The 14,660-nt window shown below is 32.2% G+C and overlaps 2 protein-coding genes across 2 annotated transcripts in view; one reads left to right on the top strand and one right to left on the bottom strand.

Annotated features, from left to right (window-relative positions):
- Nucleotides 1-4,034, bottom strand: part of LOC126978659 (uncharacterized) — a 78,411-nt gene extending 74,377 nt beyond the window's left edge. Inside the window, exon 1 of the mRNA XM_050827649.1 lies at nucleotides 3,950-4,034. Coding sequence (XP_050683606.1) covers nucleotides 3,950-3,976 — 27 coding nt within the window. The 5' untranslated portion in view covers nucleotides 3,977-4,034. The remainder of the gene's footprint in view (nucleotides 1-3,949) is intronic.
- LOC126978655 (coiled-coil domain-containing protein AGAP005037) overlaps nucleotides 1-14,660 on the top strand; it is a 281,533-nt gene that overhangs the window by 211,424 nt on the left and 55,449 nt on the right. The window lies entirely within an intron of this gene.

The raw sequence follows: 14,660 nt of genomic DNA on the forward strand, positions 1-14,660 counted from the left end.
CAGCGAAGGGAGGTCGGGTTTAACTAGTACATTTAGATAATATTATAGACAGTCTCTCAAAGAAAAATTTAAAGAAATAAATATTATGACTGTTCATTGTCAGTACATTTATGAATATTTAAAATACGTTCACAAAAATCGTCACCTATTTGCTCTTAATAGTGATTTTCATTATTATAACACTATCAGAAATAAACGATTGCTTGTAACTAATTCTAGTACGCTTCATAATATACATAATAGCTTATAATGAATACATTTTTATAATAAAGTCCCAGCCACTGTTCAGGCATTATCTATAAACAAATTTAAATGTTTTATTAAAAAATGGCTACGTCGTAAATACTACTACTCCACAGCTGAATATTTAAGTGATCGGACAGCATGAAACTAGATTATGATTGTTTTATAGCGATAGACATGACTGTACAATATAGTATATTTTTATTGAAAAGTGCGCAAAAAAAAGAATGCTGGGAAATTTTCTTGCGCCGCCTCTTCTCTCCCAAAGCGCCATTTGTTTCCGAAGTGGTAGTAGTAGTATCAAGTATATTAGAAATGACATCAAAAAGAATTCTAAAGGAATTAATTTTGAGAAAATAAATGCCTTATGCCATTTATAAATGTGAATAAGCAACAGCTGATAACTGTCTGATATTTAGATTGCATATTTCATTAACACTCCGATACTCAGTTGTAATACCAAATCTTCGGAGTAAGGCACGATGGAGTATTTGTATTTTACTTTACAGTTGTCATTGAGACTGTTGTCGTTGAATATTCATGATATTATTTTGCTTAGAATCTTAAACCTACAGCTTTCTAACTGTTATAAATAACTGTTTTTCATAGATTAACCTTTACTCACATGAAACTTAGCTGAGTGTGATAAAATGCAAACTGGGCTTTTGCATTGGGCTGTCTTAACTTAAGCTTTGCTTTAACTCAGCTAAGTAAAGTCTGAGCAAAGTCTAAGTACGGTCTATAAATCTCAGCTTACGCTTCGAATAGTGTAGATATTGATGGGTGTTCTTACTTCTAATGCGATAAGATTTCTAATATCTATATATTCGCAATTACTATTGACCACTGAATATGCGATATATATATTATTTGTGAATAAATATGATATTTGCTTTTCATAATATTCTGAAGAAAAACGCTGTTAATTTATTTATTTATTTGTGGCTTACAGATGTAAGTTAAATATATCATCGAATCCTAGATAGGATTCGATGATATATTTAACTATACACGGAAAGAACAATTTAAAGATGTTATTTCATTTTAGTTTACAATATTATCAATAATTAAATATTTTTATTAATAATGTTATAAATATTTCTAAGAAAGTTTTGTGTTAATAAATTTTCTATATGTCTATTGAAAATATATCTTTAAAAAATAAATAAAATAAAACTAAAGCTTTGATAATAAATACGTCCAGATGGAGCCTCTTGCTGTTGGTACTCGCGAAATGAAATGTGATTAATGAAAGTCAAAACAATCCAATGTCTACAACATTGGATTTTAATGTTCTAGCTGTCATCTCGCATCAAAGTGTTATTTGAATCGAGAGTAGCCAACCCAGATATTATATACTTGAACCCCTATTATTTTCAACTATAAGACTTGTAAACTCGGTTTTAATGTACGCGTTCAAAAAAAATTACTGAACTGTACTTAACCGAGCCACAAACCTCAGTTTGAGTAAAGTTAGTTTAAAGTGTCATTTGTGAAATCAATTAACGAAAATGAAATAAAATTAACTACGTTATTTTTAATACTACAAAAAATAACAGTGACAAGTTAATCGATGACATAATAACTGTAGTGTCATCTAATAATAATATTGATTTACTGGGGTATTGCTTTTCTGTTCTGTGGGGTATGGATATCAAATATGTATTCTCAGACATTTCTATAGCATTATCTTTTATAGTATATTTAAATATAATACCCTAGAAGATATTATGTAATATGGTAGTGTGTTGAAGTACAATAATATACGGATATTACGTTGTAATCGGGTAATGGACAGCTCAAAGCGTAGAAAGTAAATTTGTTCTGGTATCATAAATATTATTTTGAACACATTTACATTGTAAACATTTACTTAATAAGCTGTTATTATCCACTTCAGTTGCGTTCCACTTTAAAATTTTCCTGATTCGCCGTCCATTGCACACAACTTGATTCAGTTATGAAATTTCATGACAAATATTAATAGAGTGCATAGCTAAATGTCACGATTGGAGTGTCCTGAATTATATATATTTAATGTATAATAATATTGCCAATGGCAGTTAATAGTAATGTAAGGTATATAAGAAAATTACGATTATTGTACTTTTACAACTAGACCTAGGCTACACCTAGATACCGCATACCTGAGCTACCAGGTTTTTTATTACGGCATCTATTAGATGCTTGTGTGCGTGGCATCTTGACACTCAATGGCATCTTTCAAATTTTGTAACATACGCTTCGTGTTATTCTACATTAAAATTAATTAAAAGTTTGAGAACATATGACATTGTGACACGTCAACGAGACCACACGAGACTATCTCGAGTAGTATTAGTTGCCGCCCTTTACGACTATCCCTGCGCTATCTAGCTGGAGCGAAGCGGAGACCAATCATTAATCTACGAATGGATAAGTAATATAGACCGTTGCGGGGTTTTTATATGTCAGCTGATGACTAAGTTCAATTTTAAGAAAAGATAATATAAAGTACTACTTTATCCAGATAACTTTAAGAATATTAAAGAAAAAGCATATTAATTATCACAGTATATTAACTTTTAAAAAAACAAACATTCACAACAGAGTATTCTTATAGCACGTATTTGTAAGTATATATGTATCGTCACTACTCATTTGCCGATCTTGATCCACTTTTAAAAAAATGCCGTCCATTTATTTGTATTTATTTTAAATGTATAGAATTGTAAATTGATCATCAGTTGGTTTTACTAAATTTTATTTTTTTAAATAAAACCTTTTTACTGTCACCAAAACCAGCCAACTACAAATACTACAGTCAAAGATTTTATTTGAAGTTTACACACACTATGATGTGCGAAAAGACTATTTCCACATCTATTATGACAATCTATTTGTCATAATATAATATGTTGTGTACTGCGTATTTTCTCGCCCTTTATTATTCCACTAACGAACGCATATAAAGTGTCATCTTTATAGTGCATTCTGAATTAATAAAACATTTAAGGTACATTCAAACAAAGTATATTATTTAAAAAGCAATGCTTTTAAGCTATATCGACTATATAAAATTGAATCTTGAAATCAACACTATCATGACGAGGAACTAGGAAGTGTACCAAGAATACTAGCAGCATTTCCGCGTTTTAAATTTTAAAGTTATTTCAAAATTTCTGTGACTATAGTTGAACAAGGGACACAAATTTATGATATTCTGGGAGCCAGTGGGGATCCTTTGACGTTCTCAATTTACAAATGATGAGACCAGATCCGCGATCAATAACCTAAAATAAAGGATAAATTCTGTATATTGTATGTGTTTATCTTATTACAGTATATGCGAATTTATGAATATACTGTACTCGTACTTTTTTGACGTATTTTTTTTTATGACTTATTTTTTTTTTAAACGAAATTTGTTTTTTTTTTTTTTTTTTAGGAATATTATATACATATAATGTAAAATTGTAAAATGTAATATTGAAATAAAAGAGAGGCAATGAGTTCACTTTGAAGGAATAGAAACAAGATTACTTTTACTTTTATTAAACAAAATTGAACATAAAATAACATCACCCACACATCATATGATATATACAAGTAATAGTTTTATGAATCAAATAAACATTATTTAGAAAGTTATTATTGACAGCTGAGAATATAAACATCGCAATGCCACAGGAAAGTCGCTTGGCTAATATTAAGCGTGTGTACTTACGGTAGGTAGAGAAGCGCGCGCGCACATTCACCACTTAAAGAAACACTGGTCACTCCACTGTGATATCAAACCAGTGGCCACCCCACTCACTATTGAGTACATAAGAAATGCGACATTTCTTCATCATATTACGATACATGACTCCGAACAATACGCGGTATCGCAATAATTTATCTCAAAAAGATCTACATCCTGTTTTCACGCCTTGCTTCTCGCCTTACAATTTATTTTATTTGAAATTTTTTTAAGACAGTGCGTTTTAGTTGATATGAATTGAGTTTGAAATAGATATCTAAGCTAAGTAATGAAGAAGTGGGAGGTTCCTTTGCACCGGATGCAAGTTAGACTATGGATAACACAACGGCGCCTATTTTTGCCGTGAAGTAGTGATGTGTAAGCATTACTGTGTTTCGGTCTGAAGGGCGCCGATGCTAGTGAAATTACTGGGCAATGAGACTTGACATCTTATTTCTCAAGGTGACGAGCGCATTTGTAGTGCCACTCTGAATTTTTGGGTTTTTCAATAATCTTGAACGGCACTGCATTGTAATGGGCAGGGCGTATTAATTACCATCAGCTGAACGTCCTGCTCGTCTCGTCCCTTATTTTCATTATAAAAGTACGATATGTATTTTTTGTTTTTATTAAAAAAAATCAACAGCATATTACAGATTAGATAAATAACTAATAATGTTTTACAATAATAATGCCAATAACAGGTTTCCTTATAAAATACCATGGTTTCCCAAAAATTCAACATGGTACGATAAACCAAAATGAGGTTTATTTTGTGATTATAGATAGTTTCATTAAATTGTAATTAAATATCTACGTAACTATCTACACAAAATATATCTATACTATTTGATTAAACATAGATATGATAAAATATATAAACATGTAAATATGTGTGAGTATCAAGTGTTTAGATGTTTCATTGAAAGTAGCTATGAGTTCTGATTTGAATTTAGATTTATTTATGGTGAAAAGGTCTACGTGGCTGATTATTGTGTTGTAAGTTTGCATTGCCCGTTATATGAAAGTGTTTTTTGAATTGTTTGTATAATCTAGATAGTTAATAGTTTGTTAGTTGTTCACATAGCAGATTCGTATTCTTCGTGCGGGTTGACGATGTACAGTATGATATTTTAGATACCCTTAAGCTATACAATACCAATAGTAGGCTCACGTCAAGTAAGCGTCTCTGCCCCAAAGTTAAAAGTTTATGCGCCTTGCAACTGTCATTATTAGAACCGGGGTGTAAATTATGGGGTAGTTTAGATGGTTTAAGAATTTTTTCCTTATACGTTCCAAGCGTTCATTGTTAATGATATAATGTGGATTGTGTGAGGGCCAACTTGGACAATCATATTACAGAATACTCGTGACATACGCATAATAGGTTCTATATCAGAAAATGGTTTGCACGTGTGCAAAATAAAGCCCAGATTTTTTATGCTTTTATTTGCTATATAGTCAATATGGCCACAAAGTAACATTTTGTGATCAAAATACACCCTGAAGTCGTGAATAAGTTTGGATCTATGTAAAAGTGTACCATTGAAGGTGTATTGTAAGGGCTTTGGTTTACGCATATAACAGATTTGAATGCATTTGAGTATGTTGTTTGGAATTTGTTTTTTTTACAATATTCAAAAAGTTAGTCCTTCTTTAGATCCTTTTGCATCAGCTAACAATCAAATTTATAGATTTTATACTATGATATATGTTCTTATCATCAGCATACATAAGTTATTCAGAGTTAGCTAAGCAGGAACCGATATCATAGATTAGCATTATAGAGATAGAGATAAAGCATTGTAAAACAAAGGGCCTAAATTACCCCCTGTGGAGTACCCCAGGGACTATCAGACCTGTAACCACCAATCACATTGAATATTGCACATTTTTTAAAAGAAAGTTTCAATCAAAGATCTGAAACCATGAAGGTTCTATGCCATTTCGAAGTACCTATTACAATAAAATGGATATTTCATGCATTAGCTCCTATTTTTTAATAAAATATACCTAAACTTAAACATAAATGAATACACATACACATCCATAGCTCGGAAACAGTTATCCCTATTCATCATGTAAATTTTTGCACCTACCGAACGAATTACCGAACCTATTCAAACCACTAGGCATGGTCACTAACCAGTATATATGGGTCGTCAATATTTTATGTAAAACATTTACCAAGTGTTTATTAAAATAATGTAATATCTTAAGACTTTCATGATGCTATTCATAGACCATAATTCCTTTCCTACTTCATCTGGAAGGATCTAAGGAAAAGCAACATCGGTTTTTGCTCCCTTTGAGGCAGTAGACATCTTGATAGGTTTTAGTCTTAAAAGGTACACAAAGAAATTTTCCAGCTTCATTCAACCTTTGCTTTAACATTCAAAGAGATTTAATAAACCATTTCTTTACGGTAAACGTTTAACTTATATTCAATGCATTAAGCTTACTTTATCAGTGCAGTTTAAAGGTTTACCAAAGATTAAAAATTAAGTTTAATTTTCTTTAAATATGATAATTATTGTAAATTTACATCTGAATATTATCACAGCATCCCGGTTAATGAAGAACTGAACTTTAAAATTTATTCTATAATAATAACGTTTGCCCTTCATAGTATTATAATGTATTCAAATGTAATATTGAAACCTTGATGAACCTCTATTGTTTTTCTGTTTACATTATTTCAGCTGGTTTATATTTTACATTGAGGTTTGAGTTGAATTAACATAAAGGCTCCTTCTCATATCAAAGCTACTGCAGTTGGTGCTGTGGCTACTGCTTTGACTACCGATAATCGATGCAAATATGTTGGTCGTATTTGCCCTGTTTGGTTCTGGTACAAAGTACTATTTACAGATCGCAACACAGCTACTGAAAACACATACACAGGCAAATATTTCGGCTTATGGATCAGACTAGCTTTTGAACGTGGGATTGCTTTTTTTATTTCGTACACTTCCTTGTACTGATCGTTTTTACTTCATGTTATCATATTAAATATTGTAAGCGTAGTTATATACATTGTTTTTTACGAAAAAATATAATTAACACAAATGAACAATTTCAATTTCTACAGTTGATAATCAAAAATAGCTTATAGATACCCATTCAAAATAGACTTAGAAATTAACAGTGGGAGGCTCCTTTGCACAGGTAGGCGGCTAGATTATGTATATTACTAGGTACCACAACGGCACCTATTTCTGCCGTGAAGCAGTAATGTGCAAACATTACTGTGTTTCGGTCTGAAGGGCGCCGTGGCTACTATGTTACTGGGCAAATGAGACTTAACATCATATGTCTCAAGGTGACGAGCGCAATTGTAGTGCCCCTAAGAATTTTTGGGTTTTTCAAGAATCCTGAGCGGCACTGCATTATAATGAGTAGGGTGCATCAATTACCATGAGCTGAACGTCCTGCTCGTCTCCTCCCTTATTTTCATAGAAAAATTAAATAATATTTCTGCAATATCAAACTGTGCCACTGTATGAGGTCTAATCATGTAAATTGTTAACAAGTTGAGAATTATGTCCCGAGCAAGTTAAATATTATTGCGAATAGATTAAATTATCTATCGATACACAAAGGTACAACAATTGTGGTCATTAATTCCGTCCTAGTCTTAATTTATAGTGATCATACATTTGATTGATTCAATATGATTGTTGCTGAACTGAATATGTTGTTGTGCATGGATTGATTGGATTGATGGGAGAAACTTACTAGTGTCGTTAGATCTTTTTGTCCTGTAGCTTGTTACAATAATTCATAAATTCTCTAGTGCTTCAGATATAGTATCGACATTTGATGCAATACCATATTCCTTTAATTTTATTTACATGTGTATTGGCTGTGATGAATAGATAAAGTAAATGTAAACTAGATAAAAAAATATTCACTTTGAGAGTTTATGATTTTAATAGTTGATTGCAAGGTGCAGTGATGTTCAATCGACAATATTTATTCAAACATTTCTTTTTCTTGCTATATAGTTCAATGCAACAAATAAATTTTTATTCAATTTTAAATATACGCTCTTTGTCCGACCTCTCTTCGGGAAAACGCTATTGTTGATTTTAATGTGAATCACAAAGTACTCGTTCAGACTTGAACAAGTTGAAAATAAGTTCATTTGTCACAATGAAGTTGTTGGACCATATTTTTTAAGCAGGTCTTTAGTTAACTGCAATTTCTACATAGCAATTACAATAGGTATTGGAACGTACAAACGGGGCTGTAATAGAAGTAACAAGTATTTATTACTTGTTTGTTTTTATACAATTATTAACAAAAATGCAGTTTCAAATTTTATGCTTTAGATAATTTATACATTTAGATAGAGCCTATTGCTGCTGGATAATCGATGAAAATAGGCCAGGTTTATTACTTTAGTGTGCGTAATAAGCTAGGTACGTTTTACCCTCGCGTTTTCACAGGTGTCTATCTAGATGTATAAATGATCTAAGCAACATGCATCTTGTATTTCTACAGAGTATCTATGTTGACTATTTAACAAGTGTATCTTTTTTTCGGGACTTTGTATTATCGAGAAAATGCGACGGAATAATTAGGAATATCGCGGAATACAGTTTTGATAATTATCATGTTACAGTGTTGTTGTTATTATTTCCATAATTATGTGTCATGAAATTGAATATATCTTTGAACTATGTTATTAATTTGAACATAATACTGTTTTACATCAAAATTAATCTGAACTTACAACACTTCCATTAACGAGTTCTCGCGAATGCTGTTAGCTTTACCTATTTTAATGAGGTGTTAACTTACACAGTGAGGAAGGTTCATAGTTGGGATAGTATAGCACATTTTCTATTTGGTTAATTCCAAATTGTGACGGTGATCTTAATATTTAGCACTGTCGCGTGAGTGGATCTTTGCACAATCAAACAATATAATTCTTCTTTTACTTTGTTATTGTATTCCTTCATTCTTTTTAGGGTACCGTAGCCAACTGGCAAAAAAAGGAACCCTTATAGATTCTTCATGAAACTGAACCTTTAGGAACTGAAAATAAATTATTTTCTGAATGCTAAGGATTGACAAAGTACTGGTTCGAAGCGAGATCGTGAGTGATTTTCTAACCGTATGTACATACGATTACTGGAATAAAAACTATGTTGCAAGCTTTTTTTTTAAATTAAATTAGTATTTATTTTCGTGATATATTATGTTTATATAATATTACTATCTTACCTTTGATCATCGTTTAATTAATCCCAAAAGTGAGGGATCATATCACTTTAAAAATAACAAATTGTTTAGATTTGAAAGAGCGGCATCTCAAGCTAATTTCCTAATATGCAATTATTGGGGTTGAGCAGGTTAGCAACTGTAGGGTAGATCCTGTTGAGTGTAGATGGAGCCACAACCAGAGACTTGAACTAGACATATTAAGATATAGGAACTTTGCGGAAGAGGTTGCGGATTCGAGATCGTCGATTCGAATTTTGGTTACAAATTTAATTTTGTTAATCAATTGTAATTTTATATTTGATATAATTTCTTTCTCTACATATTGTATCCAGGAGACAGCAGGGTTTGCGGAGAGTGTGAGTACTGTTCAATCGTGCACCGCCGTACGGTGCCATGATGTCATGGTTTCAAATGTGATAATTGTTTTTAACATTTTCGATCAGTGTAAGAGCACTTAAAACATCTAACGCTACTTAATATTTGTTAGCAAGTATTAGTGTTTAAAAATGTTTGTCAACATTTTATACCAGCAGTTTGGGAGCACTAGAAAGAAGAAATATTATAGCGGTTAAATCAATTACAAACTTTTGCTTTAGGACAATAATAATATTAACCAACTTCCACATCAGAAATCTTCGAATATGCCACATAATAATATTTTGCTTGAGTAACATAGATGTTATTAACAATTGCTTACATCATACTGACCTTATTTGTCAGTTAGTGTTGTTACTATTACTGTACAATCGTTTACTTCTAAGCATCTATACTAATAAATGGAAAGCCGTTTTTATTTTCTTCGTTTGTACTGCGATAACTATTGAACTGATCGGAATAATTCTTGTGTCATAAGATGTTTCGTAGATGGTTTTAGTATATAATTTATCCCTAACTTATATTTTTGAAGTTATACTTGTTAATGGGCGTTATGAAAAAATTATGAGAGTGAAATTTTAAATGTGCGCGCATCACTGTCGTTGTGTGTTACACAACTAACAGGTTGTAGTTGGTTCCTAAAATTTTCTGACGTTTGCGTCATTCGTTTTTTTTTTGATTTCTTCGACCATTATTAGGACAGGCAAAGAGCTTAATAATTAATTGTCAGAGCCATCTTTGCAAGATTTTTACAAAATTGTTCTTTCTAAAAACGTAGAATAACACGAATAAATCATTTAAATGTATTTTGCTTCGCTAGGACATAGAAGTATAACTTATATTCTTGCGTGCATAAGTACACACACACTTTTTTTAACTAAAAAATACCAACACAAATAATTCGGTCATTGACAAAACAATATCTATGACAATTCATACAATGAGCGGGCATGGGGTACTTAATTTATATGGCAAAACAACGTGTGCAAATCTAATAAACCGCTTGTAAATTTTTGTAGAGTGACAATTTGACAAATTATTTTACAAGTGCAATATTGGTAATTGATTTCTGAAATTGAAATCCAATTAAGTTCAATATTGTCATTAACAGTCCGCACTCACGCCGCAGATTTGATTTGAAATTTCGCGTACGAAGTGGACAGGAGCCGGAAACTCTCTCCGCAGCGTAATCTTCACGTGCCATTGTACTACTTAATTACTCTATCAATAGTATATATAATACTTTATATATATTATTTAGTAATATATATACGCCATTTAAATAGTATACACGGGTCTCTGTTAGTTTAGCTGTTACCACGTGTGTATTATATTTAACGTGCTTGATTTACAAGAGTGGCAATGAGTTTATTGCTACTTCTTCTCATTAGCTCAACCCTTTAAGATGTAGCAATTCAATAAGAAAATAAATTAGTTCTTTTGACATTAATCAGTATCATTTCTGTAACCTACATGAATAAAGTGATTTTGATTTGAACCACTTGTTACCATAATCTGTTTAATTTAAATTATTATAACTTACCTATTTCTAAATAACCATATACTTTTTGTCTTATGTCTCAAACATATCAATTGCATTTTTTTTTAATTTTGTTGTGATCTTGTTATATAGTTATATTACGTTTTTTGGTACTTTTATTCTAACAACCTTCTTCCTCGGAAAGCGGCCTATCTTTTTCATGTGAAATATTTAATTTTATTTTGGCGTGTTTGTTATCTTTGAATTCTTTGCCTTATAATTATCTTTTCATTAGGTTGAATAACTTTTTTAAGTACACCTTATTATTAAATCATGCCCTTACCAGCCTTTGCCCACCAGGCCAGCATCAAATACAGGAGCTTTGAACGAAAGAGTTCATTTGAGTCAAAAAACGAAAATAATGAAGAGAAGGATGTTCGTTAACATATTAATTGTGAGATCTTACAAAGTATACTGAGCGATAGGAAAAAAATATTTTTAAAAAGTTTCATTTCGGGTGTGATTAGTTCATCAGTGTTTCATTTAAGCCCGCTCTACATGCTCAATTCAACATGCATATGCTGTTCCGCCACTGATGATTATCCGTGCGAAGCCACATCCGCCAACCATCCCGCGTCCTATCCATTTCTATTTAAATTTTTATCTACAAAAAGCTAATTTTTTTGTCATTTATTTATATAAGGGTGGGCAAACAGGCATGAGGCTCATGGGATGGTTAAGACAACCACACATGGACATCCGCAACAAAAGGTGTCACGAGTTGAGTTACGGTGATCGGGAAAACAGCAGCCGGTAATTGATTCCACAAAGTGGCTGAAATTTCTGACAAAACACGTGGTTGTGAAATGCCAGAAGTTATTAGCTTATTATAATAATTATAGTAAATTCTATGCTAAAGTTTTTAATGCCAGGAACCTTTCTTTGATAGACTAAAGTCTGGAGTAGTGCCCGGTGTAAGTCTTTTCGCCACTATAATTGCCTTTTGATCGGGATTCGATTGAGCAAAGTTATTTTGTTTTACTCTCTCTTATTTTATAAACAAAAGTTGCATTATCAATTCACGTAACTATTGTGGATCCTAATTTGTATTTTTCTTGGTCAAATTACATAATATAATATGTTTATATATCAATCAGTTACATACGTCAGTTTAACAAAAAAGTTGCTTAAAAGCAACATTAAAGTTAAAATTTCTCTGAAATAGTGAATAGGATTTGTTTTATGATATAATATCTCCCCAGCTTAAATTCAGCAGTAATTGAAAACCAGAATACAGAGTTATTTGTAGTTGAAAATACTCTTTGCTTCGATACGTATAAAAGGATTGATGGGATTTATTTACATGCAATAAGATTATCCCAAACAAATTCTGGAAAAGGAATTTAATAAATGTACTAACAGCTTCAAAGCTTACACATTAATTAATCTAGTAGATATGTTATTACGTTTGTACAAATCCATTTCAATATTTTGTATCAAAGGAACACATTTCACATTTAATTAATTTTAAAATTCAATGTTATTTTTCCTCTGAAACAAATAATTCCAAATGAAACTTACTCGTATTACTTAATTATTTTATAATGTTTATAAAACCTTAATTTATAATACATCATTTATTTAAATGAGTAGTTAACCCGGCGAACCTAGTTCTGCCTCTGAACAATACTTATATTATAATGTTGTGTTAATTTTATAGTTTAACGTTATATACGTTGCATTGCCATATAAAGTAATAAAAAAATTTTTGGGGTGTAAAAAGTAGATGCAACCGACTCTCAGACCTACGAAATTGATCGTACTACAATGATTGTAAGTATTGATCCATTGCCATCTTGCAACCCTATAGCAGATTTGTGGATAGAAGAGAATAATATAAAAATCACGATACAAAAATAGGGGTTGATCGTAGAGGGTTGAAAATTCAGGGTTGTATGTATTTTTTAATGCTGTATCATAATAAAATAAAACGGCATCCGGCCTCTCCGTTTTTTCCCCTATAGCTTCCCAGCAGTCTTTCAAGATTATCTTGGCTTCTGCGCGCAATGTGCTCGAAATATTTCAGGATTCTTTGTAGGCAAAACTGAGACAAAGGCGCAAGTACCGCTAGATAATAGGAAGTGTTGAGATGACCTTAGCAAACATATTCACTTTTCTTCATCTTACTATCTTTGCATGCGGAATAACTAATGTTTTATCAATACTATAACCTTATCAACACAATGCACGAAGTCTTGGAAGCAATTTTGACTCAACAATAATGAAACTTAACACTCTTGTATGGTACGTACGTTTCTTGTGATTTGTAAAATGAAAGCATTTCAACTTGCACGAAGATTGTATTGTAATATAAGTGTATTATTATAAATATTGCTGCCATCTCTGGTCTGGCGTACCCCAGTAACAGCTCGATCCATTGGATGGAGTGCAACGCAGAGCTGCTCGAATTGTTGTTACCCCGTGCTCTGTGAACGGCTTGACCACCATCGCAGAGACGTCGCTTCTTTGTGTGTCGTTTATTGCATTTATCACGAGGCGTGTTCTGAAGAGCTGTTTCACCTTAATCCTGCCGCTGAATTCCACCTTCGCACGACATGCCGCAAAATATAATTCATGTGTCTGTCTGTGTGGTTGTGTTGTGTCGTCTGGATGTGTGGTGTTCCTCCACACTGCAGTTTACAAGGAACTTTCTTTCACATGCAACAAAGCTGTTGAATAAGCTTAATTGTGCGGTCTTTCCGGGACGATACGACATGGGTACCTTCAAAAAATGCGCGTACACAATTTACAAAACTCCTCTGGTGTTGCAAGAGAATGTGGTGGTGGTCACTTAAAACCAGGAGACCCGAACGCTCGTTTGTCCTCCTTATGCATAAAAATAGATTATCTGAACAAAATATTACTATTTTTAGGGTATGAGGTACTGAATCTTAAGCTTAGTTGTACCATAACAAGTTTAAATGTTCGATGAGTGGTAACATATCTGATAAGAAGACATCATAGCTATTTGACGACGGCACTGTACTTGTTTTTACCCACACACTTATAATAATAATAATAACTCCTAATAACTTGATGTTATAATACTATTATTAAAGGGTTTGGATAAAAATGATTCTAATAGTGACCAACAGTGAAAGTGTGTCAAAAAGGTCACTTATTTTCTCTATCGATACCTACGCAATACGTTTTGACGTTAGTTAAATAACTACGTTAAGAGCGGCCAACCGTAATTTATTTGATGCAAACTCTCGTATGTGATCACGGCGTTTTAATTGCATCTTTTTCAATGACGTCATGTATTTATAGAACGTTATTGATCTAACGGTAACGGTTTATATATTCAAAATACTTTTAATTTTTACGTTTTTTTAATAAAATTAAGGGACTAGAGAAGCAGGACGTTCAGCTGAGATGGTAATTGATATGCCACGCTCAATACAATGCAGTGCCGCTCAGGATTATTGAAAACCCTAAAAATTCTGCGCGGCACTACAATTGCGCTCGTCACCTTGAGAAATAAGATGTTAAGTCTCATTTGCCCAGTAATTTCACTAGCTACGGCGCGGTTCATACCGAAGGCAGTAA

The sequence above is a fragment of the Leptidea sinapis genome, chromosome Z (genome assembly GCF_905404315.1).
Source record: "Leptidea sinapis chromosome Z, ilLepSina1.1, whole genome shotgun sequence".
In the NCBI taxonomy this organism is placed as follows: Eukaryota; Metazoa; Arthropoda; class Insecta; order Lepidoptera; family Pieridae; genus Leptidea; species Leptidea sinapis.